This window comes from Sinocyclocheilus grahami, unplaced genomic scaffold (assembly GCF_001515645.1).
Source record: "Sinocyclocheilus grahami isolate Dianchi unplaced genomic scaffold, SAMN03320097.WGS_v1.1 scaffold175.1, whole genome shotgun sequence".
Lineage (NCBI taxonomy): Eukaryota > Metazoa > Chordata > Actinopteri > Cypriniformes > Cyprinidae > Sinocyclocheilus > Sinocyclocheilus grahami.
The window spans coordinates 249,286-272,630 of record NW_015505354.1 but is presented as its reverse complement, the minus strand read 5'-3'; the positions used below and the strand labels follow the sequence as shown (position 1 = coordinate 272,630).

Genomic DNA, 23,345 nt, shown 5'->3' with positions numbered 1-23,345 from the left:
ACTTTAACACAGTTGGCCCCAAACTTTTGAATGCTAGTGTAAATAAACAATAGTAAAATAAACTACAAAAAGACAATTTGTAATTATTTTTCATTAAAGGGGTCATCGGATGCAAAATTCACTTTTCAAGTTGTTTGAACATAAATGTATGTTGGAAGTGTGTGTACACATCCATCCTATAATTATAAAAATCCATCCAGTGTTTTTTTTTTAAATCCCTATTTTAAAATCCCCTTTCTCAAACCAGGCTGTTACGAGATTCCTGTCAGAATGACGTAGTTCTGTAAAGGCCCCTCCCACGATAGTTGATTGACAGTAGTGTTTCAGCACAGACTGGACTGGTGTCCTACCCACCCTGAGTGAGCTGTCATCAGTCCGCCATTGTGTTGACTCTGGTGCAGCGGAAGACAAGATGTCTCCGATTAAGCGATTGAGATGCTTTATTGTTGGATGTAATAATGAATATAGCAATCGTCATTTACTCCCGACATCTGAGCTGCTGAAAACGCAGAGGATTAACGTTACTTTCGCTTTGAAGTGAATGCGCCACTCCCGATCAGCCTAAATGCATCTATGTTCACTCAAATCATTCGTGATCCAGCCTCATCTACAGAAGTGAGTATAAGTTTTTTTTATGAATCTTTGCAAATCACCTTTCCTAATAATGCGTTAATTAGCAAGTTTCACCATGAATGCGGCTAAAGTAAACAGTCTCTCTGAGAGCAGCTCGGAAGAGAGGGGTGGGGCCAGCAGAGCTCATTAACATTTAAAGCAACATGGACTATAATGGCTTGATAAAAACAGAGCTGATTTTGACAGGTTTAAAAATTTGTTTTTTACACTAACATTGAGAAATTTTAACCAAAGTATGTTATAGACTTTTAATTAAGACCCTAAAGAATCATATCAACTTGTGCAAAATGAGCATCCGATGACCCCTTTAAGTAATTTTAGTGAGGTTTAATTAAGCAGCTTTTAGGAGGAGACAACAAAAAATAAATACATAAACGATTTTACACTTATAAGTGACATCTGTGCTTCCTCGCTCATGAGAAGCACCAGCCGCCAGTGCATCTGAGTTTTGGCTTATGGCATCTATTAAATCAGCCTTGACTTGTGTGACACTACAAGCTCAGGTTATATTTTAAAAATCCATAAACTGATCCATAATGCCACTCTCTCATTTACGTTCACTTTCAGTTCTAACCCAATAACGAAAAGAGGTTTGATATGATGAAGGGAAGGAATGGAGACTGGGATAAGATGTTCTCATTTACATTATTTATGTTTGAAAATCCATTAACCCACTTTGCCCTCAGCCAAGGGTCCATGGCAAATCCAATCAGTCTGTTCCCTGTCTTTACACAGCCGTGTGTGAGAAAGAAGAGAGAGGGAGAAAGTTAACCATTTCAAAGTAACGTGGGAAATGTGAGTGAGTGGGAAGGGAGAGAGAATAAGAGAAAGTATGACGTTAACTCAATTTGTGTCCTCTATGTTTGTTCTGCCAGAAAAGTGGAGAAGAAAAATATGATGAAGGACTGCAGCAGAATGTATAGCCGCCACCAATCCAGACTTTGGTGATGTTAGCACTGTTTTTACATGCACAAATTTTCACCAATTAAGCTTAATTCTTTTATCTGGTATATGTAAACGTTTTAATTGTTCAAAGTTCTGGTGACTTATTATGTGCACGTCATGTGAGTTTATCCGTTTATGCTTTAATTTCACAACCAATGTTACTTTAGTATTATTTATATATTATTATAGTGTTCATTAATATTTAAGAATTAGCTTTTATTTTTATATTTACAGTTATATTTTCATTCATATTATATTTCTATTTTTATTTCCGTTTTAATTTTAGTAATTTTAGTACTTCAAAATTATTTTACTTCAGTTAGTTGCCAAGGCATCATTTCTAATTTTCATTAAAGTTTTTTTTGTTCATTTTATTTAATTTTCATCTCATATTTTTTTTATTTGTATAATTTTATTTTAGCTTTATTTTAATTAATTAATTTTTAACAGTTTTAATTTTAGTTAACAATAACAACACTAGTAAAACATTAATATTTTACATTTAATTTTTACATTTTAACATTTTAAAACTTACATTTTTTATGTCAGTTATCACATTTATTAACGTTTTGTTGTACATGTAAATATATTCACTGATGCCCTCTCTCTCTCATAATATTTACAACATATGCAACCCAACTAAATCGAACTGACTTGAAATATTCTGCTTGCTTAAAAGATGTTTTGGATCAACACACCACAGATATGTTTGTCCAGTCAATGGAATTTTATATTTAAAAAGAAAACAAAAGCAACCTGCATGTATAGAGCAGGATCTCAAATTAATTTCCAATTAATTCTCCTCATAAACTTGAATAGTATAACTCCAATGAATAAGAAGAAATTCCTCATCTTCGGGAGCTTTTCATTGCCATTGTCACCTTTGACCTGTTTACTGGAATTGAACATGTACACTGTGAGATCAGCCAAGACACAAAATAAATAACAGCAGCACACACAAGAGAGTCACCCAAAAGTTTGCCAGCAATAACCGTGACTCCCATGTGAGAGGTGAAAATGTGCTGCCCAGAGGTGGAGAATTATGGAGCCTGTAAACATTTTAAGAGTTGATAGAATGGGAAAATGAAGACAGACAGAGAGCAGACCCACCTCTTAGGCAGAGGAAGGTAAGGAAGTCTTCGGTTTTGGGTTTGCGTCTTGTGAGATGGTTGAGCCTGGCTGGGCTTGGGGGCATGCCCTCCAGCATTTTCAGCGGGGTGGCATTGGGAGAAGAGGGATGAGACTGAGCAAACTTCCTCTGAGCCCGCAGTCTTGGCCTGGTATGAGAAACAGGGAATTAGGGAAATTAAGGGATTCGTTCTCCTAGAAATGAAAATTCTGTCATTATTTATGCATCTTTCCATCCTTCATTTATTCATCAAGCAATTTTGAAAGCTTTTACTAGTCAAACTTTTCCAAGCATTTACACTGACTCCTTTCCTTTCCCCTTTTATGTTACACTGAAGAAAGTCTTGTGGGTTTTGAGTAAAATGAGAATAAATGATGACTTTTATTATAAATGATGATTTTTTTAGTATCTTTCATTTGATGGCTAGTGTTTTATTGAGGCTAAAATCTAGTTCACAAACCAGATTTTTGGAATCCATATAAGGAAAAAATACTTTTTTTCCTAATATGGAAACATCCTTTGGTAGGAAAAGAGATGTTAATCTAATCGTATAGAAGACCTGCAGAGGGAAGCATTTTGGTCTGATATATAAAAGCTCAACAAAAAGTCTGACTATGTAAGTCATTTTTTAATTGGCCAACAGCACAGTATGTTGTGATTTGATGCTTAGATGTCCCCACCAAAGTAAAAAAAAACAAGACTTCCCTGATTTGATGTTTTGCTGGTAAACAGAATGGATTAGCCTAGAATGTAACTTCATACTGTATCTTTTTGGCAATTCAAGTTATAAATCAGTTGTTTATACTATATTGCCACAATATATTGTGCAGGAAATCTCACACAGAATAGTTTTATTAAACTCACCTCTTTCTGACAGGCCCCTCTATTGAGTACTCATGGCTACAGTCTTTGCTCTGAACTGCATGTTGTGTCCGGTCTAACTTACAGCTTCCTGCGAACCGCCCAGCTTTAGCTCCCGGACCATTCAAATGACCATTTGCAAAGGAGCCTGGGAAAAGAAGGTGTGGTTCAAGTTTAAGCAATAACCATATACACATAAATAGAGAAGAAAATGTTTTGCTCTAACCTATTTTTATTTTATTTTTTTACATTGCTATGACAGATATGTTCACATGTGAAATAAACAAATCTAAAGGGTGTAGCACCCACAGCAACTCTCCAAGGCCTCTGAAATGAAGAAGAGGTTTGAAACTGGATTTTTCAAATCATTCAGTCTAAGCACTGGAGTGAACAAACACAAGAGGACACTCAGACTAAGAGCACACTCAGAATGAACTGACAGGAAGTAGGGAAAACCACAATGCCTCCAGTTTATCTAAGGTTTCAGTCATGTTAAGTCGCCAAAAATAAACATTTAGTGTGTTAACAAAAAACATAACATGTGCATGAGTTATTGTCTATCCTCTTCCCCATCATACAAAATTGAGAATAAAATGGCTCTATCAGCATACCAATTAAAATTTATTTTCATGTTAAAAATTGCAAATAATATTACATTCATAACATAAATTGATTAATGATATCAAATTATTAACTACATCTTTTATATTATGTAAATATTTGTAATATATAAATATATTTGCATTAGACATATTGATATTTAAATTGATATTTTAAAATAGACATTAATAAATAATTTAATGCCAATACTGTGTATACATAGAGAAGGATTAATTACTTGTATTACTTTAATTAATTATTTATTTATTTACACAAGTATGTCTGCATTTGATGACGTGCCCTGGAAAATTCTAAATAAATTCTGTCAAGTGAAGTGAACTTCAGCAGAAACCTGTGAATCAGAATGCAGCTTTTAGAAGTCTGCCTGATGCCTTTTAATTACAGAGAATGTAAAAGAATCTCTGAATGCAATGATCGCAATGCAGTGCTTTTGATTACAAAGCAATTCCAAAGGAATCCTTAAGTGTTAGTTACTGAATGCATATAAAGCGGAGAGCTCGCGAGGTGTTCTGTTCATGCCCTTGACATTCTCTGAGATGATGCACTGCAACATACACAGGCAGGCAGGTCACTGAGTTCACCCCATTGGAGTGCAGTGATTTGAGAGCAGTGAGAGCGCTTCACAGCCTAAGCACATGAAACCCATATAGAGAGGGCATTATTAAGGGCATAATTTACTTTGCCCACACATTTTCAGTGCAATCATGGCAGAACAATAATACTCCTAATGGACCACTGAGATGCTGAGGAAATCAAGAAAAGTCCCACAGCGCCATGTGCCTCCCTGAGTGTCACAGCTGGCTCATGATCTCAGCGTCTAAGCTAAAAGAATTAATCGAATACCAATGCACCTTCAAAATACCACATCAGACTGCACATTTCAGAGCATTTTAGTAGATAGAAGGGCAAATACATCAAGTAAATTATGTAATATGTTCATTTGTGCCTGTGAATTGATCAAAAAGAATGAACCACTGTTATTTCTCATAGAACAGGATATTAATTAAATTCATGAATATGACCACGGTGAAGACTTGGCTTATCAATATTAATTAGCTAATATGCCTCGAAAGATTACCTGGCAATGTCAGCATGAGCTCAGTCTCAGTGCCATATAGTGACGTTTTAAAAACTCATTCTAGCACTGCTGTTAAGTTATGATATTCTCAGCATATCGTTCCCTAAAGGGGTTCAGAATGGCAGCTGAAAGCAGCAGCGTCAGATGTTGAGGGTCACAGAAGTGAGATCTTTGCTGCAGCCGTTCTAAAGGTCAGCACCCATCTGTAGTCAAGATCACTGAAAGCACTGCTCTAGAAAAGATATATACTCACCATTAACTATTCCAGTGCCATTCTCCACTTTGCCCTTCCGAGCCGTCTTAAACTCTTTAAGTGAGAGGTAGAGCACCCGGCGGACCACTCTCTCTTCCGACCATGGGATCCCATCGTTATCATCCTGCAGAAGGAAAAAAAGCTTATTTTAGAGCTCTAAAAATGAAACAGATGTGACCTAAAGTCATCTCACAAGAAAAATTTGCTCTCTAAATAAACTGTTTTGGGTTAATTTGTCAAACAATAGTCAAATAAATGAAATGACAAACACTGAGAGTGGACAAGGGGAAAAAAATATTCTTGTATTGTGAAACCACAGCTATACAGACAGAGGGCTGTGCTATAAATAGTGCAGTTGGCTGCAGTTTCTCCATCCCAGCATGTGTCAGAAAGCCTTTTATTACTGAATGCTCCAAAAGCAATCGCAACAAATGCTCTCAGTGTTAGTATAAGATTTTTTCCCCACAGATTAGCTAATGTGTTGTAGTAAGACATCTTTCAAACTAGGTAGCTGAATGACCTCACTGTTTTTCACATTTCTCTTAAAGCCTCAAAACATGTCTTTCATTCAGTAACGTGATCTCTTATAAACTGTTAAATCTCTTTAGTATAACAGTCCATTGCCTTAGCCCATCAATAAATCACCAGAAATGGGGTAACAACCAAGCTTGGTGAACTCAAAACGATATGGCATTTCACAAGCAACAGCCAAGCTGTATTATTTATGAGAATATGCAAGTAGGGTCCCACAAAAAGAGCCACTAGAAAGTGGAAGCCACAATCAATAAAATGCCAGACAGAAAAGGAAATGCTTCTCTGATAATACGAAACCTCAAAAATATAATCTGTACTTAAACCACTTTAAACTATGTTGTTTCTATATTAATTTGGATTCAATGTGAACATGTGTTTATGATTAAAATAGTAATTAATTAGTTAAATGTTTTTAATCAATTGACAGCACTTATACACACACATTACTGTTGAAAAGTTTGGGGTTGGTAAGATTTTTTAAAACTTTTTTCAAATATGTCTCTTATGCTCAGCAATTTATTAGATCAAAAATACAGTGAAAACTGTAGTACTGTAAAATATTATTACAATTTTATTACGATATTAAAATTTTAAGAATGGCATTCATTTAAAACAGAAATCTTTAGTAACAATGTCACTTTTGATCATTTCAGTACATCCTTGCTGAATAAAAGTATTTATTTCTTTCACAAAAAAATTTGCAACGATGGCGTACAAAATACACAATATATACATAAATATGAATATTATGAATGTCATTTGGCTTTAAACTGTGATTTTCTCCTTCAATTATAAGACTGATAAATGGGTCTATATCACACTAGATTAAAGCACAAAGCCTGTGCATTAATGGAGGATGGAAGCACTCTGGATTTATGGCCAAATTCACTGATCTTATGCCAGCACAAGGTCCGTTGCCAATGCCAATGCTTGATGCTTGGAAATTGGCAGTTAAGTGAGTGATTCTCCTGGTCGATTATTTGATCAAGAAGGCCTGACACACCTCATAAAAGAAAAGCAACAACTTCTCAATTATCACTAAACATGCCCGTTTAGCCCAATAAAATACACTGTGCACTAATGTACAGGTGCATCTCAATTTGGTCCATTTTGTTTTTTGAAAACCAACGTCACTGCACCAGTTTATACCAAGAAATTTTGGAGCACTTCATGTTTCCTTCTGCTGACCAGCTTTTTGAAAAAGCACCAAAAGTTGGTTAAATGACCATGGTGTTGGTGTTCTTGATTGGCCTGCAAACTCACCAGACCTGAACCTCATAGAGAATCTATGGGGTATTGTAAAGAGGAAAATGAGAAACAAGAGACCAAAAAATGCAGATGAGCTGAAGGCCACTGTCAAAGAAACCTGGGCTTCCATACCACCTCAGCAGTGCCACAAACTGATCACCTCCATGCCACGCCGAATTGAGGCAGTAATTAAAGCAAAAGGAGCCCCTACCAAGTATTGAGTACATGTACAGTAAATGAACATACTTTCCAGAAGGCCAACAATTCACTAAAAATGTTTTTTTTTATTGGTCTACTGAAGTATTCTAATTTGTTGAGATAGTGAATTGGTGGGTTTTTGTTAAATGTGAGCCAAAATCATCACAATTAAAAGAACCAAAGACTTAAACTACTTCGGTCTGTGTGCATTGAATTTATTTAATAAACGAGTTTCACAGTTTGAGTTGAATTACTGAAATAAATGAACTTTTCCATGACATTCTAATTTATTGAGATGCACCTGTACATATAGAAATTTCCATTTAAGGAAAGGTCTCATATCAGTACATTAAATCACAGATAGCACATGAGCCCAGTATCTCCTAAATCAATTAAACACAAGATTCATGTTGCTCATTTAACTGTCATAATCAGTTCCTCTGTGATAACGGCCTCATATGTATCTTCCTTTTAACCACATCAGTTTGCTATTTGTGCATGTAGCTCCGAGCAGCTTTTACAATTACACTAGCATCTCCCACCACACATCTCTAAACCGTGAGCTGGCTTTTATTACGCTGACAGCAACCCTGTCAATTATTAATAAAGGTGTATGGTGTCTGAAGTCATGAGGATAAGTCTGTCACCATAAGCACAATGCAGATCTTTCATGCTAGTGGCATATATAGGTTGAATTAGAGGACTTTTTACATGTTTACATTTGGAGTCTATAATCCAAAGATCAAGTAAGGCATCAGAACAACAACAAAGAGCAAAAAAACAAACAACAGAGGACAAAGTCAGAGCAATAATGGCAGAATAATAGGCTGCAGACTGAAGCTTGTTTAATTCTAGTGTGTGGGTTTGATTTGCATAGAGATAACTTGTAAAATGGCTTTTATTAAACATGTTGGCTTTAATGAGTAAACTGCTTCCTTATGGATTTCTACAGCTTGAGTCCATAGCAATTTGCATAATCAGGATGAATCTTTACCTAAAGTTTTGCACAGACATTGATTCAGACAGAGCTCACCAATGTTAGTTGGGTCTGCGAGCGCTGCTTCGCACAGATCAGATTTAAACAGGGCAGCAGGAGCAGACGGGCTGTGGGCCAGCCTGCTAACATATCAAGTCTGACCTTGCTTTCTATCTCAGACCAGTCACTGGCCACTCTCACAGTCCCTGGCGCCCCTCACACACACACACACACACACACACACACACACACACACACACACACACACACACACACAGCTGAGTTACTACTAATGTTAACAAAAGCAAGCTGGCATGAAAGTAAAAACGGATCTATTATTTACCCAGGGCCAACAACCTGATGTTAAAACCGGCCTATCAGCACCGTACAAGCATCGATTGTAAATGACTGGCATAAGCTTCTCAAATAAGTCATTCAACATCCCTCAGTGTCACACATCCACTGCATTCACAAAGAAAAATCTAGTGACAACATGAAATATTCCTGAAAATATGGAACTGGAAATGAATTCACAGGGGCTGTAAAGAGGGATGCATGATATATCTGTCCTATACTGGTTATCTGAGAATATCTATCTACATATATATATATATTGGATATATATTATAGGATATATATTGGAAATTATTTTATCATTAATACTGGATATTTAATTGTTGCTGCATATTTTAAATTGTAAATATTTTTGCCATAATCTAGCTCTAACATGAAGGGATAGTAATATATTATTGCAATGGTTTAGCCCTTTCCATTAAAAGTGCATGTTGGAGTGGGGATGCTGTGTGTATGCGTTTGTGCATAAAAATTAGTTAAGTTCATATTAGTCATCTTCATATTTATTAATAATCATATTTTTATTATCTATCATTATTTTTCATTCACTACATTATATTGTGAGGCCTAAATGCATAGCACCCAAAACCATTTATTTAGGTTTTAAGTATAGATTTTTTTTTATTTGGTGTAGAAACAATATTTGCTTATAAATTGCTAGTAAATTTCACCAAAAATCACAAAAAAACTGCAAGTAACATTGAGTTAAACATGGAATTCTGAATTGGAAAGACTTAAATAGCACGTTCTAGTAAAACACAATCTAGTAATCTTTATTTTATTTACAACTTCGAAAAGTCATTTTTTACAGTGTAGAATAGATTAATAATATCAGCCAATTCTCAGATATGGCACTGATAAAGGGTTGAACCCAAAAATGCTTCACACTTGCCAATCACTTTGACCTTTTGCACTTTTTTGTGGCCTTGATGGAATAAATCTACATAACCTTATGCTTATTTTTTTGTGTATGGATCCTTTTTTCCTCTCAGTTATTGAACGTAACATGAAAATAATTCTCAACTTATCTTTATCAGCCAGAATTTCAATATGGGTGCAGAAGAAAGAAGGCTTCGACAAACTGCACAGAAATTTCAGGAATATTTACTAGTATAACCACCACAGTGACAAATTGCACACACAACAAATCAATAAATAAATAAATTTCTTCAGAATGGTGCATTTGCATTTCAAAGTTCTTTGCTTTGTTAAAGCACATACAGTCCTGATGAAAAATGATAAACAATCCACCACAAAAGCGCATAAAGAACAACAGAGCTGCTGATCTTCATGCTTGTATTGCAAATAAGTGTTTTGGTCTTCCCAGGTTCAGTACTGTGCCACACAATCCTCACTGACTGTACAAAAACAAAAGACTCAATACTCTTGTGGAGTTCCCACAAGCCTGTTTGTAGCACCACATCCTATAGATTTACTTATCAAGGACACTTTGTTTCCAGTGATAGCACTCTCTACACATTCACCTAGCTGTGAAGACAGATTGCTGCAGACGAAGCCAAGGAAGCACAGACCCACCAAATGACAATCCCTTCTCCTGCCATGACAACAGGAGAACGCCAGTGGCAAACTGGCCGCTTTACCATATGCACCTTCCACCTCTATTTCAATACACATGAGCAGCATTAAACATTAAGCTTGTAGTGGGATGAATTTATCTAGTACCAGCATGACAGTTGAATGAAGTCTCCAGAGACAACAGACGCTGGTGGAATCACCTTGCACTGATTTTCAACCATGTTTCATTCATTTGAGAACATGAAGTGAAGAGTAAAGCCATTACTTTCAAGCTAAAAATGCTTTGCAGCTGCAAACAAAGAGAATCCTGTTGGATTTGAGGGTACTGGTATTTGTAGTACAATGAATCACATACTAGAAGCCAGAATACACTAAATGCAGCAATATTTTATTGTCCAAGTTATCCTGAAGCCTTTAAATATATCAAATTGCTATTTGTGACATCTAAGAGTATCTCTCAAGGAAACAACTTAAAAAGCCGTTAAATCAACAGACAAAAGCCAGACACATTTCTTGATAAAAAAACATCTCTTGATAATAACATCACAGTAATAACTATACCCAATTTAGCAAGCCCATTCTGATACAATATGTCTCCTTGGAGTTTGGGATGACTGCATCAATCTGCAATATAACAAAGAGTGAAAAATTTAAGGGGGTCTGAATACTTTCCGTACCCACTGTATATAACTTCAATCATTACTTTAGTATTCAGTTTCACGTGATCCTTTAGAAATCGTTCTAATATGCTGATTTGGTGCTCAAGAAACATTTCTTATTATTATTATCAATGTTGAAAACACTTGTGCTGCCTAATATTTTTCTGTAAACATTGATACTTTTTTCAGGCTTTTTTGATAAACAGAGAGTTGAAAAGAACAGCATCTATTTGAAATAGAATTTTTCTGTAACATTATAAATGTCTTTACTTTTGATCAATTTCATGCATACTTGCAGAACACAAGTATATATATTTTATAGGATAGTGTCATAATAAGCACTCAAATTCATGAAAACATTCACTTGTAAGTGAAACAATGAGATCAATATGATGAATTGATGACACCTAACAATTCTGTTGTTACTGTGTTACAGCACCAATTTGACCTTATTTAACACTTCATTTTACAGTGCAAGCATCTCATATAAGCATGCTACTATAATTAATATAATAACAGTCAGTTCTACAGAATAATTACACAGCAAGTGCATGTAGTCCATTAGAATTATTCATTATTTGTGTAAATACACAGTAAAACAAACACTGTAATATAAAGTGTGACCAAATATTTCCTCAGGCCCTATATTCCAAACCTCATTAGGAATCATATATCATACGAACGCAGACCAAAACCCCCAATCTGCACTGAGACATAAAAACCAATCCAGTGACTGAAGTGAAAACAGATTGTGCCAAATTAAAGGCCCATAATGTCTCTGTCAGTTACAAGGATGAGGACCAAAAGTTTAAAACGAGAATGAAATAAATCATAAATGAAAATACAGTTAGATTATAACTGAAATAGATTATCATCACCCTTATTTGGGATTAAACCTACAATTTTTGAGTTAACAGCCTGGCTTCTTATCGGTTAAGCTACCCCACTAAACCAGTTCTTCAAGATTTGCAATAACAGTCAACACTTTCTAGATTAAAAGAATAATGTTTAAAGCAAACACTTTGAATGAATTAGTCTTTCTAGTGTTTGTAAATGTACCGCTACCTAAACTGGGTCAGTGTAGCATGGGCTTTAGTTCTCTGTTACTGTGTGAAGCAAACTGATGCTAAGGATGAGTCTAAAGGAGCTAAACGTATATCAAATATCTCTGATTGCTGAGGCCAAAGAAAATGTGTGGGACACAAGAGCTTCCAGTTTAGATGGCCATCTCTGTCACGTGCAGCAGGCCTGTGCTCACTGTAAACACAGAGCTATATATCTCTGCCAATTTCTCTGATGTTGTCACATTAAATATATTTGTTTTCACATATGGTGCTCGGGAGAAAGTGTGAAACGCGATTTCTTACAGCCTTCCTCGTTTCTGCAGCCTGTTCATTTACACTACACTTTGATAATTTTACAATAATCCCCAGTAATAATGTGTGCTGTATCCTCGCCTAATTCTGAATGACATTGTGTAATATTCTTGAACAGAAAGAATTAGTTCAAATGGAAACTGTAACAGAGGAGTTACTATGTAAATATAGGCCGGTTTACAATGGAAAGTGACATATTAACTTTGCTACTGATTCATGCAGTTCTAATCAGAAATCTCTTGATCCCTCTGTTGATTTAATAACCAACCATATCCGGTTTGGCAAGAGAGAAGAAAGAATGTAAAACATTCTCAGTCTCAATATGCACAAAGTGCTATTTATTTTCATAGCCCTACATTTTCAAAAACAGTAGAGGTTTATTCATAAAATTACCTTCACAGTGAACTCTGACTGATGTTCAGCATAAGCGTGCTAGTGCCTTCACATATCTAAACATCTAAGCGACAGGTGTATTTGATCCACAGGATTGTAATGAATTACAGCGAATACCAACTGAAGCCAAAGCAGAGAGCTCCATACAAAGAAGCTATCATCTTTAAACTGATCATTCCCAGCCTCATATAACCAAACTCAATGTTCAGAGCTTGTACTTCAAGCTATGTGGCAATTAAACATCAGAGAATTGATGGAAACAAAGACATCAGACAGCAACTGAAAGAAATGGCAACCCTCAAAGAATAACAGATCATACATTTTAATACTTTGCTGTTATTCCATTTATTTTCCTTTATTGCTGGAATCTAGAAATGTCAGCATTTTGTCCTGAGCCTGTTTCCTTACACCCAAGATGGATTATAATGTTTCCCAGATAAGTTTATATTCAAAGGGATAGATTGGCAGGGTCTGGGGCCCAGGGGGCAGCAGAAAACTTCCAAGGGGACCTCCAGGTGACTTAAAAGTATTTAAAATAAGGCAAAATACAATTCAAATGTCTTTTTTAAACTCAACCGCTCCACAGCTTTTTTTGAAGAAGAAGAACCTGGGTTCCAACTGTCCCCACACATCTTGAAAAACCTGGATATATGAGGTATTCTAATTTTAAGTGTAATTTTTAGACCTGGAAAAGTCATTTAAATTACTAAAATGTCATAAGCATTTTATAAAGAATATACCATTGAGGAGGGCCTTCAGATATTGTTGTGGACAAAAGGGACATTGGAGGTAAAAGGTTGACAATCTCTGGTATAGATGCAAGTTTAAGTAATAGGTCTTCAATGTCTAAGCTATTTCTCATTTATTCCTAAAAAACACAAATCAAACAATTAAAAATTTTAATAGTTTGAATTAAATACAACACGTACACAAATTAAATAATGCATGTGGACCTGAACATTTTACTACTTTAAATTACAGGGAACTTTACAGGGTTAGTTCACCCATAAATGAAAATTAGCTTGTGTTTTATTTACCCTCAAAGCATCCTAGGTGTATATGACTTTCTGCTTTCAGACGAATCCAGTCAGAGTTATATAAAAAATTGTCTTTGATCTTTCAAGCTGTTTAATGGCACTCAGCAGGTGTTGCAGTTGAACAGTCCACAAATCGTCAAATAAAGCTTGCGCATTCATAATAAAACGTGGCACAGATGGCTCCGTGGGATGAATAAAGGCCCCTTGTAGCGAATCCATGAGTTTTTGCAAGAAAAATATCCATATTTCAAACGTAATAAACACTTTTCTCTCCGTAATAAACACTAATATAACTCCGACTGGATTCGTCTGAAAGAAGAAAGTCATATACACCTAGGATGCTTCGAGGGTAAGTAAAACACAAGCTAATTTTCATTTTTGGGTGAACTAACCCTTTAACACAGATTCGAATCTATTAAATGTTATTTTAGTTGACATGCTATTATATTTTTTATTCACATTTTGAATTAGTTCTTATTTTTATATTTTCCATTTTATTTTAGTTTAAGTTTAGCTTTTTTTTTCATGTCTATAGTTTTATTCATTTTTATTTCAGTTTTAGTACATAACATTAAGCTAAATTAAACTGAGAAATGCTGCCGTTGCAACTACCTGAAAATAAGTTAGTATTTTAGTTATTTATATCATACTATTTTCATTTCTATTTATTTATAGTAAATAAGCACTTTATTTCAGTTAACGTTTATATTATTTCAAATAACCCTTATTTTTAACAGATTTTGTTGTAGTTAACTATAATACCTCTGGTTTGAACACCAATTATCAGGATTAACTACTTAGTTATTGGGCCAAACGAGAGAAAATAACCCTAATACCTCACTAGGAGATGAGTTTGATCATATCGTGACTCGATTGGACTAAAACAGACACATCTTATACAATGACGGCAGGAGGGACAGTCTTGGCATATATCTTATATATGTAATTAAGACGTCAGTCTGCTTACACCATCTAACTAGCAGGAGGTTAGAGACAGGCTGTAAACTACCTCAGCCTTTACCACAATACAAGCATCTGCCCACGATTTGACAAGCCAATAAAAACAACCTACACACACTCACAGTATGATGACCGCAAACACACACACACACACACACACAAGACCACAAACTGACTACGCTAGTGTCGCGAGACATCGACTGGGGCTACTATATGACAAAACTGGAATTGAACACAGTAACATGTCACAGACACCGGAAATGCGAAACGTAACAAGGTAGCTTACTTCAAAAGCCCAAAGCATTATTTGGGTCAACAGCATGATACAGATCGGCCAGCCTGTCTTTAACCTCTAATTCAAACAGAAGATGGTTCATGGACTGGTCGTTTATAACATCTGACCTAATTCTGTCACAAACCTGATGATAACTTAACACGGGGCACAACAGTGATGTGATTAATGCAAATTAAGAGGCAGCTGCCACTGAATTCGATGGTAATCTCCATCGAATGGAAGTATTAAACATCAAATTTGCACTTACAAATTTCTTTTGAATGATATTTCTCTTCGGCCTTTCCCTACTCATTTTGCCCTCCAGACTGAATTCATTAAAGGTCAGACGGCTACATCAATTCTGATTATATATATATATATATAAAAAAAATCTTTCCGTTGTTGTAGCACGTGATTATTTAAATCCCTGGAAGCAAAATGTCGAGGTAGGCAGAGAATGTTGTATCCCGGTCGATCGGCGTAGCCTGTCTTCTTTTCACAGCTCAATACACGAAAGAAGTAAAAGAATCAAAATCCGAAGATCCATGCCGATTAGAAAGGGTCTGTGTAAAAAAAACAACGGCAACATATCCACCGAAATGAGCTGGAGTAGCCAATCTTCCATTTGAAAGCTAAACGGCGTATTGTCAGGGCTCCCCGCACCACATTCTTGCAGTCAAAATAAAAGCCAGCTTCTGGCTTCCATTCCCGAAGGTTGTAATGTTTCGTTTATTGTTACATTATGCGGGTGTAAAACAGTCAAGCACACCAATTAGAAAAATCTAGAGTTGGGTTTTGGCTGCCGCTGTGCTCCCTCATATTGTGTGAACTCAATGGCACCGATGTTACTGCGACCTAGCGGCGTCTTTCAGAGGAGGCTGCGTCCTATCATTCACCATCAGCACGTTTAGCGGTACATTTGAAAAGCCTGTCTCGAAACATGGCACAAATCTGTGTCTTTTAACGTCTTAATGTCTTTTAGCCATCTGAATTATAAATCTTATCACGAAGTATTTTTAGACTGAGCTAATTGTAAGAAAGTGCAGAGAAACCAAGATGCATGATTAAAAAAAACGACTAAAAAGGATATTGCGTTTTTTTTAGCTCATAAGTTCCATGTGTATACAAAAATAAACACTTTTGGAATCTTTTGCATGTTATTAGAATTGTCATGAAGCTTAGGTGATTCACATGACCGTAAATTACATTAGAACAATATCATCAGTTTGCAAACAATGAAAAATAAAATGCAGAATTAAAACAATAATAATAACAATCATTTTTATGCATCTTGATCAAGAGTCAAAATGCAAAAGTCAGATTGAAAGTGTCAATTTAACATTAAAATTATTACTAACTGATGGCATCAAAAAAAAACTGAATAATGAACCTACAAAAACATTCCTTACAATTCACATGCAAACCCATATATGCGCTATCCCCTATACACTGCTTTAAATAAAATGATAACAGTTGCTAGTTTTGGAAACCCACAGCCCAGAATGCATTGTCCTCTGCCAATGTTGGTGAAATCAAGGAGTCTTTAAGGATTATAGCAAACCCCCCTCTGTGATAATCCAGAGATTATTTCTAAAAATAAACACCCTGATCAGCAATCCCAGTTTATAGGGATAAAACTGATGGGGTATTCTTCCCCATTACAGTGTGAAATGTTATGAGTGTCATTCATTTGAATTAGACAACAGGGAAAATTGCTACAAAAAGCATCATATTCAGTTATTTTACATTTATTCATTTAGCAGACACTTTTATGCAAAGCGATTTACAAATGAGGTCAATCACAAGCAATTTATCATAGAAGAGCCAACAATGTGCTGCCGAGTTACAAAAATAATGTAGAGCAGAAGGATAAAATTTAGAAAAATAAAGAAAAGAAAATTTGAGATTTTAATATTTAGTTATTGGTTGGTTAGTTAAATGTGTCATCTCCATAATGCTTAGAAAACTGTACAGGCTGTTCCTGAGTTTTCCAGTTTTCCTGAGTTTTCCAGTTTTAGTTATATATTGTTTTGCAATATCTCTTGAAACTTTGGTTTAGAATTATATTGCAAGATGGGATATTACTGTGATTGTGTGGCTTAAGATCTGCTGAAGTCTGTTCTTTGTCTTTCTACCAGGAGGAACGTTATCGTTCAGCCTGAGCCTGAGGGCAGATAGGCCTCTTTAATTGGAACAGCATTAAAAATAACCTCAAGAAGTATCAGGGGCATATCACAGCACAAGTGCCCATTTCATTACGCCTGAGATTGTGGCTAGAGTTGTACATGCCAAAGATAGGAAAAGCAAACTGAATGAAGTTGGTAATGGTTTTGGTGTACAAATGATTAGACCACTGTACAAAGAACCACGAGAGAAAATATTTTTTTTAAGATGTGTTTTATATTTTATAATATCACACTTCTGGACTTTTAAGTGAGATCACAGTCACTGAATCCATTAGAATGCACTAGAATTCATGAGCATATGGCTGATGGCTGTTACAATGTAACTTGTCCAGTTAAAAAAGAGGAACATTGTAGTATAGATTTGTTAAATCACATGAGCCTGTTAAAGTCTGCAAAACAAGTATATTTTCTCCCATTTTGTTCTAAAAAATAGGGTTTTAAGTAGACTATGAATGCTGTAATTCACTACTAATAAAGGGCCACCCTGCTGGCAGGAGAATCAGTTCATCACTTTAAAACATGCCCGTCCCCGGGGCAGAGTCAGAGATGTCTAATTGTGAAGCACTAGACTTTTAAGAGAAGTCAGCAGAACAGATGAGAAGTATAATTTTCATACAAAGACACGACACAATTCAAGTTGGTAGAGATTGATCTGCTTCAGTAGATCCACAGTATATGCGTTGTTTACATGAAGAGTTGGTCAGATGTTAAATTAATGTATTAATATAACAAGATATTATGACTATCCAATTTCTTTGGATTATTTATCTACTGTCATCAAAAACTAATAGGCTGAACATATACAATGTGTGTGTGGTGAACAATCACTCAGATATGGTTGTTGTGAACCTTTATTGTGGCATACCTTCAACTGTAGCAGATGGCTTTGGGGTGTTCAACATGAATCCACCAGGCATCATTGTATTATATCCAGTAAATGAACAAATTCTGACTCATTTTGTTTAAGATAATACATGATAGCTCAAGAATGCATTTAGTGTCCTTTTGAGTGGAAATGAAAACATGTACTTGCTAGGGTTTCATTATATTGAATTATTTGATAGTTGATTTCTGATGCTGAACCTCTACATGTGAATTTTCAAACAGATGGAGGCAAAGCTGGAGCTCTGCTGCAGCCATTAAAAGCCATCTACTAACGGTTCTGGAATTAATGCAATGTCCCTCAGAGCCGTCAAAGCCTCCAACATTTAATTTTAGGCCTTAAAATTGTATTTTTTTGTAGCAAATTCACTCTTCACGTGCTTGGTTGAACAGCACAATTTAAGTGTTATAGAATCATAAAACTATGGCATTCAAACAATTTGTAAATGTGAGGGAGTTTTTGACGAAATATATGATAAGATTTGATATTTTTAGTTGGATTATTAATTAATCTACTCTGAAAAATACAAAATGAACAACAGGCTAAACCACAATACCAAAGATGTTGTCAAAGCAAAGCATAAGTCCTTCATTATAAAGTGCTTGTGATCAAAGGAAATCATACCATTCATAGAAAATCAAATCTGGAAATAATAGCCAAAAACACGAAGCACATGTCCATCGAATGAGCTTCTAACGACCCCTTCTGGTTATTGAGTAACAAGCAACTATCAAACTCCCGATGATGAAACGTGACAACAGCCGATTTGTAAACAGTTCGAAGTAGCCTTCTGTTTTTTGACAGTCGCCTGATTCTTTTTTTTTTTAAGGCTGAACGGTTATATAATGATTTGCAGAAAGCCACCTTTAGTCTTAATCGGTAGGCCTACTTGATTAACAATGTCCGGAATATAAAGTACAATGTTGCACATGATTTATCCTGGGAACATTCAGACTACGATCGACTGTCACACAGGTGATGGAGAAGAATGTTATTTTATATAGCCTAAGAAGTTGAAAGACTTAGCCTGTTGCTTTATTTACATAGTTATTGCTGTTTTATGCCAGCACGGGCTAATTTGCTCACAGGTTATGGAGAAACCATGCATATTAGCTACCACACTTGGAGCGCAGGCGGCATAGTGTTTTGCACCTTGTATCGAGAAACATATGAGTGGTTTGTACAGAGGAAAGCCAACTTCGCTGACAAAATCCAGGCATTGTTTGTGTGGGGTGGCGTTATTAAATTTGATCAAAACCTGTTAAAGTCTTTGTTTAACCTCAAAGCGGTTGTTAATGGTGGGGTGGGAGTAGACCACCTTGATATTCCTCTGATCAATAGCTTTGGAGTCAAAGTTTCCAACACTCCTCATGTGGTGGATAATGCCACTGCGGATATTGGCATGAGTTTGATGTTGGCATCTGCAAGGAAGATAGTTGAAGATGAGGGCTGCAGTTTCCTCTCTAGAATTTCTTCCTAGTTAATCATATTGTTCAGTGAATCCATTGTGAATTTCTTTTTCTATGCAGGACACAGTTTTTCCAAGTTCCGGGAGTCTGATGATTTTCCAAAATTCCTCTCTAGACACTGATGTTAGCGGGGCCACCCTGGGCATCATCGGCATGGGTAGAATAGGATACAAAGATGAAATGTTTGAGATGAAAATCCTTTACCACAATAGGAATCGAAGGTGAATCTGTTGGACTTTTATTGAAATATTCACATTGTCACTAAACAACTTCTCACCCGCTTGAGTAATATGTAATATAAATGATAATATCAGTTTTATGTACATTTTTCAATAGGAAGTGGTTAGCCATTGCATTAAAATATTTGAAAAGTCACTGATGTACACTAGGCTATTGGTCAAAAGTTTGGGGTCAGTTGGTTTCTTTTTTTTTACCTTGCTTTTATTCAAAGATGAATTAATTTGATTAATTAATTTGACACTGAAGACAGGAGTATTTTACTGCTGAAAATTCAGCTGTACCGTCACAGGAATAAATTACATTTTAAAATATATTTTAATAGAAAACAGATATTTTAAATTGTAATAGTATTTCACAATATTGCTATATTTCTGATCAAATAAATGCAGTCTTGGTGTAAGAGACTTTCAGAAACATAAAAAAAAATCTTACCAACCCCAAACTTTTGAAAGGTATTGTATGAACATATATTGTCAATATTGCAAAAATTCCTTTCAGAATTAAGTGTGAAATTACAATGGTGCCTTTCAGCTAGGTTACATATTTAGTCTGTGATTGGGATAAAATGTAATTTTCAAGCTTCTATTCAAGGCCTATGGGCTGTGGTCAGGACTTTTTAATTAACTGTAATACTTAAATTTAATTTTACACTCTTAAAAATAAAGGTGCTTCACGATGCCATAGAAGAACCTTTTTGTCTAAATGGTTCTATAAAGAACCTTTAACATCTGAAGAACCTTTCTGTTTCATAAAAGGTTATTTGTGACGAAAGAAGGTTCTTCAGATTATAAAAAGGTAAGAAAGAGATGGTTCTTTAAAGAACCTTTGACTGAATGGTTCTTTGTGGAACCAAAAATGGTTCTTCTATGGCATCGCTGTGAAGAACCTTTTAAGCACCTTTATTTTTAAGAGTGTACAGTGTTTTATATGTTCAGGTCTGAGAGTGATGAGAGAGCAGTTGGGGCCACATATTTCGCAAGCATGAAGGAGCTGTTACAGAGGTCAGACTTCGTCATGGTGGTGGTCAATCTGTCCCCTCAGATGCACAAACTGATTGGTGCCAAAGAGTTTGCCGTGATGAAACCCAATAGCACCTTTATCAACATTAGCAGAGGTAATGTAATAGGCTGAAACAAAGCAATCCAATTAAAGAGAAGCAGCCCTGTTTGAGAAGAGAACTACTTTTCTTGTCATAGGCTTGGTAGTGGACCAAGATGCTTTAGTAAATGCTCTCCAGAAGAAAATGATACGAGCTGCTGCTTTAGATGTCACGTATCCCGAATTACTTCCCAGGTTTGCTTTGCTTGCCACGTTTTTTAATTAAAGTTGCTTAAGTCTCTATAAGTAAGATAGTAAAATTGCAAGCCTAAATGTTTTTTTCATCCCTGTTGTAGTATAAATGATATGCTTCTTGGTTATATACAGGGATCATCCCCTGCTGTCCTTTCCAAATGTCATCGTCCTGCCCCATGTAGGAATCCACACCGTGGAGACCTCACAGATCATGGTGGAGAGGATGGTGACCAATGCCTTGGCCGCTGTAACTGGAGGCCAGCTTCCTGATGAAGTCAAGGCATAGAGCCAGAGCACAGAGCCATCTGTTCCTCTTTGAGTTTTAACCAGCTAAACATAGAAAAAACGAATAGATTTGGAAATCGTTATATTTTGTTTCATGTTTAAGTTTTGTGATTTGTGAGTATGAGTCGCCTTTTAAATGTTTAATGAATGCTTTTTTATGCTATCTCAATATAGAATATTAAAGGATTTGTTCAATTGAACAGCATAGTATTAGTATAAATTATTTTTTTCTTTCCAACAAAATCTCTTACGATTTCTGGTCTTTAAAAAAATTATCCTGATGCTAAGAAAGAATTACTCAAAAATAAACTTCACAATACAGTCATGTATGGTGTCTTGTCGTACTTTAAACTGCACACATGCTGTTATGTGGATTTTAGGTAACTTATTTCTTGTTCCTTTGTTATTTATATGTAGTTACTGTATAGTCACACACACACACATATATATACACACACACAAACACAGAGAGAAATAAAGAAAAACTGAAACTATCATAATCTAAATAATACATCTCAGAATATCATACAGTTTGTTTCGTCTAAATCTCAGAATAAATTGATAAGGTTAGTTTCAGGGTTTAGTCGTTTTACACACGTGGAGGTTTCCCATTTTAAGTGTCTTGATTGGTTACCTATAGAAAGCAGACTAGAACATATTAAATAAAAAATGGTACATAAGATTATCAATAATAGAGCTCCTTCATATTTTAATGTATTTTTTCTAGGGTAAATGAGCAACATAAAACTAGGCAAAGTCTTATGGATATTACATTATGTCGTTTTAAAACTATGTCTGGTCGTAGGTCTTTTAGATATTCTGGGGCACTTCTGTGGAATAAGTTACCTCTGGACATTAAAGGTACCTCGAATATGGTTAGTTTTAGTTTAAAAGCTAAAAGTTGGATTCTTAAGTAGGTTGTTTTGTTGATGAATTTGTATTGTATTGTATTGTAATTTTTGTATTTATAATACAATGCCACTGTACCTGTTACCGGGAGTGAAGTTTGTGCTTTACATCAAGGACCACAATGGAAATAAGTTTTGTTTTAAACTTTATTGTGTTATCCTTGACGAATAGAGTGTATTCACTACTTTTTTTGTCAAAATAAACAAACAAACAAACAAATCTGCGCCAGCTGTAGCTCATCAGCTCCGCTATATAACACCTGTGCTATCCGTCCTGTGTTGTCAGATCGTTTGGTGTTCCCGCTGTGTTCAGTTCTCTGTTCCTGTCCTTCGTCTCATTGGATTTCGGTTTCAGGATTCGCCCCAAAGGATCGTATGTTCCTGGGATATCTCCGGGTGCCCATTTGCGTCTCTGCGCTACCAAGAGTGACTATATCCTGCTACGTCATCCGCTCACAGCTGCTTCCGTGTACAACAGTGAGCGCAAGCTAGATTAAATTGATTATTACGTTTTAAATATGTTTATTTTCCTTACAAAAATGCATTGATTCGCTACAGGAGGCCTCTGTTCACCCCCCGGAGCCATGTGAGGCACTTTTTATTATGGATGAATGCGCTTTATTTAATTTCTTTTGGACTGATGCACTGCAACACCCGCTGACTGCTATTAAACAGCTTGGAAGATCAAAGACAATTTTTAATAGAACTCCGACTGGATTCATCTGAAAGAAGAAAGTCATATACACCTAGGATGCCTTGAGGGTGAGTAATTCATGGGCTAATTTTCATTTTTGGGTGAACTAACCCTTTAAGCAAGCATATATTTTTATCAATTAAAGTGGTCTGCACACAATGAAATAGTATTTTCAAGAATTGTGTTGTATTAGCTCATTTTAATAAAGGAAAACAGTAAACAGCATAATTTTTGGAGGTGGAAGTCTGAATGCATTTGAACATTGCATTACAACATAATTTTACTTGCAATTTGTGTATAATTGCATTCTCATTCCAAACAT

General features: G+C 35.6%; 1 protein-coding gene and 1 pseudogene across 2 annotated transcripts in view; one reads left to right on the top strand and one right to left on the bottom strand.

Moving 5' to 3' along the window:
* The window catches only part of LOC107593646 (protein Jumonji-like), a 34,442-nt gene extending 18,532 nt beyond the window's left edge, over positions 1 to 15,910 (bottom strand). For both annotated transcript variants that reach the window (XM_016283461.1, XM_016283462.1), the window contains exons 1-4: positions 15,334 to 15,910; positions 5,521 to 5,644; positions 3,572 to 3,716; positions 2,689 to 2,855 (exon numbers count right to left, since the gene is read on the bottom strand). In XM_016283461.1, coding sequence (XP_016138947.1) covers positions 2,689 to 2,855; positions 3,572 to 3,716; positions 5,521 to 5,644; positions 15,334 to 15,378 — 481 coding nt within the window. In that variant the 5' untranslated portion in view covers positions 15,379 to 15,910. The remainder of the gene's footprint in view (positions 1 to 2,688; positions 2,856 to 3,571; positions 3,717 to 5,520; positions 5,645 to 15,333) is intronic.
* A 3,315-nt stretch (positions 15,911 to 19,225) lies between these two features.
* On the top strand, positions 19,226 to 21,508 carry LOC107593647 (probable 2-ketogluconate reductase; annotated as a pseudogene).
* Positions 21,509 to 23,345: the final 1,837 nt, after the last annotated feature.